The sequence below is a fragment of the Prosopis cineraria genome, unplaced genomic scaffold (genome assembly GCF_029017545.1).
Source record: "Prosopis cineraria cultivar Desert tree isolate PC_DT_omini unplaced genomic scaffold, ASM2901754v1 PC9, whole genome shotgun sequence".
Lineage (NCBI taxonomy): Eukaryota > Viridiplantae > Streptophyta > Magnoliopsida > Fabales > Fabaceae > Prosopis > Prosopis cineraria.
The window spans coordinates 18,309,504-18,318,533 of record NW_026555340.1 but is presented as its reverse complement, the minus strand read 5'-3'; the positions used below and the strand labels follow the sequence as shown (position 1 = coordinate 18,318,533).

General features: G+C 30.6%; 1 protein-coding gene across 1 annotated transcript; it reads left to right on the top strand.

Annotated features, from left to right (window-relative positions):
* The first annotated feature begins 5,440 nt into the window (after window positions 1-5,440).
* LOC129319628 (protein SIEVE ELEMENT OCCLUSION B-like) lies at window positions 5,441-8,027 on the top strand. The gene is made up of 3 exons (XM_054964724.1): window positions 5,441-5,689; window positions 6,850-7,069; window positions 7,744-8,027. Exons 1-3 carry the CDS (start codon window positions 5,441-5,443, stop codon window positions 8,025-8,027), a joined length of 753 nt encoding a protein of 250 aa, XP_054820699.1.
* The last annotated feature ends 1,003 nt before the right edge of the window (window positions 8,028-9,030 follow it).

Genomic DNA, 9,030 nt, shown 5'->3' with positions numbered 1-9,030 from the left:
TCCACTATTATGTTGTGCTAAACTCTTTATATTACGTATATTTGAGGATATCTTATTTCATCAAAATAGTTTAAGACATGTAATTAGACATACCTTAAACTTTATATATTCTTAATTTATTTTCTAATTTCTAGATATGAGACTTCTTTAATTTCTTTATCTCTAATATTTTTTCTACTACTTTTCTTTTTCTTTTTTTTTTGTTCTTTTTTAGTCTCAAGAGGTCTCAGACTAATTCAATATATATATATATATATATATATAAATGTTTTCGCCTCCGCCTCTCTCTTCCTTTTTTTGTCTCTCGTTTTGTTATCTTCCATTCATGCATCCATTCATTCTCTCTCTTTTTTCCTTTTTTTTTTCTCCTCAATACTTGATAGTAGTTTATTTCACAAAAGTAGCTTAAGCCATTTTTTTTTATGATAGAAATTATAGTTTAAGCCATTTGGTTAAATGCAAACACATATAAATAAATATGATATCATATTTTAACATAAAATTACAGAAAGTTTATATGTCTTATCAACTTATGTACTTCTTTTTTAACTCAACTTTATTTGATGTGAAATTTTTTTCCTATACCAAACGAGGTAAACTCACACTTGACATCCCAACATACTCTTGTCTATTTGCTTTCCCCTCCCTATGTTCAGGCTATTGTTATCCTAACATCATCACTTATGAGAAATTTGATCTAAACCAAGTTTTGAGAATCTCAAACATGTCATTGGAATTGCTTTAATTCAAGGATTGGGACATGAGATCGAAAGTTTTCAAGAAGCTTAAGTTTGTTGTCACCTGGGCAAGTGGAGATTTGACTAAGATCAGAGAAGAAATAGGTGACAGGACGTTATTGTTTATAAGTTTTCAAAGTTTTGAATTTGTTTTGTTTTTCTTTGCCCTTGAACTCTGTTCGTAGGATTTATTGAAAATTATATTGCAGATTCAACAAAAGATCTGACTTGGTGATTGGATGTGATTCACTCTCCTTGTGGAACTTTGCAGCTCTTGAAGGCTCTGATCTTCTATGAGGACACTCAAGTTCAACAGCTTGAAATATTTGAATATACTTCTGAAACACAGGTCAATATATAATGTTCAAAATATTCATACATACTTAATGAAAAGAAGAATAATATGTTCCGTGTTATTTATTAGTCATATCATTAAATTTTTATGGGAAAATGACAATCAAGTCCCAAAAGATCAATTTTATACCAGTTAAGTCCCAAGTAATTTTAAAAGGCCAATAAAGTCCCATACTGTTTTTCACAAATCAGAGTTTTGATAAAAAAGATGAAAATGCCCCTATAATTATTGACTCAAGGAAGCTTTATTCTCTGCTGAGTTTGTTTGGCTGGTGTGTTTAGACATGTCTTTTTTTTTTTTGCAAATCCCTGCATCTGAACAAAAAAGTTGACTCCATTAAAGTCAGATTTCTTGCAAAACGACTCTCGTAAGGAAGAAGATGGAACGCTTTTTTGCAACTGAACATGAAACATTTTTTTTTATTTCACGTCTCTAAAAATTTGACATGAAGATTCGACATTTTGCAACTGAAAGTGTAAGAATTTATCATCGAGTATCCATATTTTAAGATGAAACGTTCTCACTGTCTCACTGATGCAAAAATCACTTATGTCAAAAGTAACTTGTTTCTAAGTGATATATTATTACATTTTAATTTGGTAAGTTTGTAAGTTCAAGAATCAAATAGTTCTTTGATCCAAAATTTCATGTACAAGTTGCAAATTATTCCTAATGCAATTGCAAAATTTGGTGTCTCAGTTGCAAAATACTGGAACATTGTCCTAAAAGAATAACTCATGTAAGAATCTAATAGTTCTTTGATTCAAAGTTTCAAATACCAGTTGCAAATTGTTCCTAAGGAAGTTGCAAAACTTGGTGTCTCAATTGCAAATTACTGGAACATTGTCCTAAAATAATAACTCTTGAAAGAATTTAATAGTTACTCGATCCAAAATATCGAGTACCAGCTGCAAATGCTTCTTAAGGAAGTTGCAAAATTTGGTGTCTTAGTTGTAAATTACTGAAATGTTGTCCTAAAAAATTTAACTTTTTTACGAATTTAATAGTTTTTTGATTCAAAATTTCAAGTACTAGTTGCAAATTATTCCTAAGAAAGTTACAAAATTGGGTGTTTCAGTTGCAAATTAATGGAATATTGTCCTAAAAGAATAACTCTTGTAAGAATTTAATAGTTCTTCGATCCAACATATCGACTACCAAATGCAAATTGTTCCTAAGAAAGTTGCAGAATTTGGTATCTCAGTTGTAAATTACTGAAACATTGTCCTAAAATATTTAACTTTTTTATGAATTTAATAGTTCTTCGATCCAAAATTTCAAGTACTAGTTGCAAACTATTCCTAAGGAACTTGCAAAATTTAGTGTCTCAATTGCAAAATACTAAAATGTTATCCTAAAAGAATAACTCTTGTAAGAATTTAATAGTTCTTCGATCCAAAATTTTGTGTATAAGTTATAAATTATTCTCAAAGAAGTTCTAAAATTTAGTGTCTCAGTTGCAAATTACTGGAGCCATGTCGTAAAAGATTTAACTCTTGTAGGAATTTAATAGTTCTTCGATCCAAAATTTTGAGTATTAGTTGCAAAATTTGGTGTCTCAGTTACAAATTACTGGAGCTTTGTCCTAGAAAAATAACTTTTTTAAGAAATTCAGTAGTTACCCCACCTAAAATTTTGACAAACAGTTGCGACATTGGCTATATATAATTGATTTAGTTGCTTGTTCAGCTTGCTTGATAGTCACAAAGAGTGTTTTATATCACTTCACTTGTCCTAAAATAATAATGAAATTAGAAAATTCCATGATTCATTTGTTACATTAAATTGGATCACCATATGATTAAAGTAATATAAGTAACAGTCTAGCTGTTTCAATTGGCAGGAAATACACATTATATAGATAATTTTTGCCACTCACATTGAATCATTGGCTTATATAAGACCACTAAATTTTCCTTCATTTTTTTTAGAAACTCTTTTTTGAAGTTGTCGTATCCAAACTTCTTTTTTGTTGTAGCTTTCTTGTTGTTCATAATTTCTTGGTGTCTCAGTTGCAAATTACTTTTTTCTGGTCTGCAACAAAAGCAAATGAAACAGATTCAGCCAAATGTTACACCCAAAAACACACCACATACATATACACTGACATGGAATAGTGAACATGTAGGGTAGCAGCTTTTAATGGATTAATTAAAACTTTGGCAAATATGAGAGAGGAGAAAGGGGCTAATAGTGGTCATTTTCAAAAACATCAGGCCACTGTGATTATAGATAAGCTAAACGTAAAGGACATGTATACGCAGTGATTACAGTCCCAAGCCACATCATTACAAATATCATCCTAATACAAATGTAAAGAATGCACATACCAAACAACACCTAAAATCATATTCAACTTCTTCTAATTTGATAAGCATTTGCAGTCAAATTTCATGTAAAACATATGTCAAACACTTAATTTATCTCTAATTTGTGTATCCACAAAACTAATTGTCAACCAGAAACTACATAAAATAAGCAATAACTTATGGTCTCAGCAAGTAAATACGTTACTAGCCTTAGTTTCTGCTAATGATAGACAAAAGTAACAATAGGACTAATGGCAATTTTAAGCCTGCTTGAAATGTGCATGAAAGGGATACGAAGTACTAATATTTATGGTTAGATAAAGTAGAAGGCTGTACATGTACCCATCATCATATTAAATGGTTCCCCTGTCATTCTTTTTTGCAATTTCACACATGTAAAAGTTGCTAACCTACTGCTTTATCATGGGATAGAACCCTTTACAAGATCCCTGCATCCTGTAGCTTGCTTCTGTAACTTTGTTTTTTGCATTTAACTGTGATTGGCTCTTGAATATGATATAGAACCAAAGTCCATCAGCTAACTCAAATATCCCCAAGCTCAATTCCAATATAGAAAACACAGAAACTAAAAATTTTGCTGTTGAAAGATTCATATATACTTCTTCCAACTTAGAGAACTCATGTCTAAAGCTAGAGTATGCAGGCAGCTTAAGGACAGTCAGACAAAACATAAACAGTAATTGATGCAAAGGTTATGTGAAATTAATGGAAAACCATAACTTATGCAAGAAGACAGAAGCACACGAATGACATACTGACTTTCAAAAAAGGGTAAAGAGAAAACAAAGAAGAGATGAGGAGTAATATACAAAGATGACAAGATGAGAATAGACACAGATGAGAAGCAATGTACCGACAAATCAATCAAAACAGCTTACATTAAGGAAGAGAAGCTTTCCTATGGTCAATCAATCGAAAGAGCTCATGCTAGGGCAAAGAAGCTTTCCTCTGATCAATCAATTGAAATAGCTCCTCGGTAAGGCAAAGAAGATCAGAAGAGAGCTCGTCGTTAGGGCAAAGAAGAGAGCTCGTTGCACACATAGGAACTCATTAGCAAGGCAGAGAAGAAACCGAGCAGAGATGAGAGCTCGTCCTACATAGGATCTCGTTCCGGTAGAGAAGAAAACGAGCATTTAACAATTACTTGAGAAGAAGGGTGTTTTAGTCTTTTCCGTGACACCAAAATACCACTTAAGGACTCTGGGACTTCATTGGCCTTTTAGAATTAATTGAGACTTAACTGGTATAAAATTAGACTTTTGGGACTTGATTGTCATTTTCCCAATTTTTATTACAAATTTTTACTTTTATTACCTCCACTAATAGCTAGTAAGAGAAAATATTCCCCCTATTTTTAATTATAATTAAGCAAATTTTAACTAACTCACACAGTGTAAGAAAGTTATGTAATCCTAATAATTTTGTATAAAATTTAAAAGTTTGGACTAAAATGCCCTTGTGATTAATCATTCTTTTTTTTTTCAAATTAATGATATTATCATTTAATGAACGGTAACTAAAAAATATGCCATAAATAATGCTTCTTGAACATTGTTTTTTTTTGTTTTTTTAAAAGGAAACCATATGAAAATTTTTTCATATATTTAGAATCAGAGGAAGTATGTTACTAAAGTATGTAATTTAATAGGAGCAAAGTTAAAAATATATTAAAATTTTAAACAGATTATTTAATAATTTTTAAGATTTTTCATGATTTCAATAAAACATGCCAAAAGTAACTTATAAATAGATTATAATACTTGAATATTAATTTGAATATTATAATAATTGAAATCCTGAATTGATCATTTTACAGGCCAAATGGGTTGGTGAGGATGAGCTAAAGACAAAAAACCTCTTGCTGTTCATTTATGGCCTTTACAACATCGAAGAATGGATCCCAGTTTTGACTTCAATCCATGGTGAATTAAAAAGAGATCTATCAAATTCTGTGGATTCTAATGGGAAACAAGTACGATAAAGCAGAGAAGAAGGAGTTCAATAAAAGAAGATTAAAGATGGCGTGGTACGTGCTGCAAGATCTGTTTGAGATAAAAGGTCAAAAGCTGATAGAAACTGAGTGGCATTGCATGGGAAAGCCTATGGTGATAGTGGTCAACCCAAGAGGTGAAGTAATCCACATGAATGCACTATACATGATATCCACATGGAAGATTGAAGCTTTTCCATTTGAAATTGAGAAAGAAGACAAGCTTTTCCAGAACTGGAAGTGGTTTTGGAACCCTATAACCACAGCTTCCAAGCAGGTTACAAAATCAAATGTGAGATACAAGTCTTTATGCAAAATATGTCCCAGTAGGGGTAGACATGAGTTGATGTGCGAACTTCAATATCAAATAAATTTGGTTTTAATAAGTAGCAGAATGATACCACATCTTAATTTAATACACCTCTAGGCTTAGTTCAAATTTATGGGTCCTTCTACTTTATTACTCCCTCTGGTCCTATTTATAGGGCAGATAGAGAAGATTTTTTTTTGTCCTATTTATAAGTCACGTCATTAAATTTTCATCACAAAATTTCTCTTTTACTCTCCATTGATTGTTATAGAGAGAAAATATGTTATTAAAGTATATATATTTAATAGGAAAAAAGTTAAGAACTTATTAAATTTTAAGATATATTTAAAGAGTTTTAATGTTTTCCTTAATACTGAAGAAACATATTAAAAGTGACTTATAAATAGAACCAAAGGAGTATGTACTAATTATTTAAGCCTAACTTTATCAAATGTGAGACTTCGCATATCGACTCAGGTCCACTCATGCTCAAACAATTTAGCATGACTTAATTAATTATAGTATATAATAAAGTAGAAGAATCTAAATTTGAAAGCTTTGAGATTTTGAGTTAAAATGTAGCGTTTTTTCACTACTCTTGCCCATTTATGCTTCTCTTACCTCATTTCTAGTTGGTCACTCTCCTGTCTTAACATACTCACTCTAGTCCTTGATATAAGATGTGGTGCCCTCCACTCCTCAATATCCGTCTGTTTTCCCTCCAGTTTCCTAGTGATAATATCTTTCTTTTCACCATCCAATCCATACACCATACAAGGACCTGAATTAATCTCTGTCTAGGTAGAGAGAGAAGGATTTGTGAACTCCACTTGAATTTTCTTGCATCTAGAGAGGACTTGTGTATTTTATCCCTATATGATTATTTAATTAGGTCATATTCAAGTATTGTCAAACCGAATTGAGAATAGCTTTCCCAAATGCATTTCTTTTTTTGCATTTACACAAACTCAGACAATCGTAACCGTTCCATTGTGACCAACATCTATTGGTATATCTATCTATTTATATGTATGCAACCTTTATATAATCATCAAAATCTAATTTTTAATTTCATGACTTTCCCTACTAGCTAACCAATTCTATATATTTTATATATCACCCACCAGCTGGTTGACGGGAACAACAGTTACATCATCATCTATGGAGGGACAGACGCTATTATGATCCAAAAGTTTGATTCACTGATAAATGACATAAAAAAAGCTTCCATTGTTGTTAAAGATTTCAACCCGCAAAAGGCTGGTGAGAATGAAATATCAAAGTTTTGGAAGAGCATCAGCCTCTTGTTCGTGAGCAGAGTTCAGAAGGAGAACTACGACAATGACAGTGTTCTTGGAGAATTTCAAACTGTACTGTCCTTCAAGACCCTAAAGGATGGACCATTCTAAGCCAAGGCGAGAATGTTATAATCACAGGTATTAAATTCTTTTATGGTGTGTTTGGATTAATAAGAATTTGGATTCAGACCAAATTTCTTATTTAGGTACACAAAAATTAATCAAATCCAAATCCATTTCTTATTATAGTTGATTTGTAATTTTAAATTTTCTCTACACCCTAATCAATTGACATTTCAGTCATTTCAAACATCTTATTTTTCTCATGTTTCCATTATTCAGGCTTTCATGACTCTTATCTTTTCTCATTTGTTGTTCTCATCTCTCATTAGTTAAAAAATAGAAGTAAATCCATCACTCTCAAATTTCTATTTTCGTTTTGAATCTCAGCTCTTCTCTTTTCTTTATTTGAATTTTTTAAACTACAATAAAGATCTTTAAACACATGGATTTTAAATTTGAGATTTGGAATATAAGATTTTAAATCTAAAATCTTGAAATAAAGAGCTTTAAATAGATGAATTTTAAATATGCTTGAATCTACCTAGCCAAAATAGCTTAAACCATTATTTGATTAAACACATCCCAAGTTTTATATATTTCTAATATATCTTTTAATTTTTTTATGTGGGTCTTGTTTGACTTATTTATCTCTAATAACAGGCTATTACACTGTGATGATTGACGCCCTAGCAAAATTCAAAGAGTGGAAAGTGAGTGGCCAGAAACATGAGTTTGCAGATTACTACAAAACTAATAAAGTGGAATCAGCGGTTTCTCCTTGCTATGAGATTGAGCTGAGCAATGTTAACTCAAGGATTCCAATTTCCATGGCTTGCTCTGAGCTATCTTGTCATCTGAATATGGTGATTGATGTTGTCAAGTACAAGTGCTGCCATACTACTAGTCACGATCACCATGATCAAGCAAATGTGCACCATGCATGAAGAAGAAGAAGAAGAAGAAGAAGAATGGCTGGCTATACGTGATAAATAAATTTGTCTGTGTGATTATTATTTATGTACCTTGATTAGTTTATTGTTGTGTGCTACTTGATCTCCTTGTGTGCTTCTGTTTATCTCGTCTTCTATTGTGTCTGGTTTTGTTGCGTTGCTATTTTGTGAGGGTTTTTGGATATATCATAATGTATCCTTCATTAATAAATTATTAATATAATTTGTTACCTAAAGCAGAAGATTGTTATTTAGAACCAATACTTAATTTATATTCATGTTAATCACTGCAATAATATCAAATAAAAAAAATCTATAAAATTTATATTATTCATAAGTCATGAATAGTATGGCTAATCAAACTTTATATAATATGTTTAGGACTAAATTACACATTTAGTTCTTTAACTTTACACAAAGTTTCATTTTGATTATTTAAATTTATAGTGTCTTAGTTTTTTTTTTTTTTGCGCACTCATGTCTTTTCAATTCTTTAATCTCTAATATCATTAATTTCATGAACAATAAGTTCCTATATTGAATTTTTAAGTGTTGGCAAAATATTCTTAAACATTGACATTTTATATTTAATTTTTTAAAATGACAATGATTAATATAAAAAATTATTATTTGAAACTAATGATGTTAGCGTTAGAGGATTGAAAAAATACTTTGTAAAATTAAGAGATTAAACTAAAATCCTATACAAAGTTAGAGGACCAAATGACCAAATGTAAACTTTAGTCAACGTTTAGTGTAAGAGACCATTTTAGTCATGATAACTAATTAATTATTAAATATGGATATGTATTGTATGCATCGGACCATACTTTCTTAACAAAATCTTGTGTGGATGACTACTTTTTTTAAATAAAATCACACATAATATATATATATATATATATATAGCATTATTTTACAAAAGAATGTATTTTCTCTGGACTATAATATAAGATAATTGTTTTTTAGAAGCTTTGCTTGGTGTTGAGTAGGTATT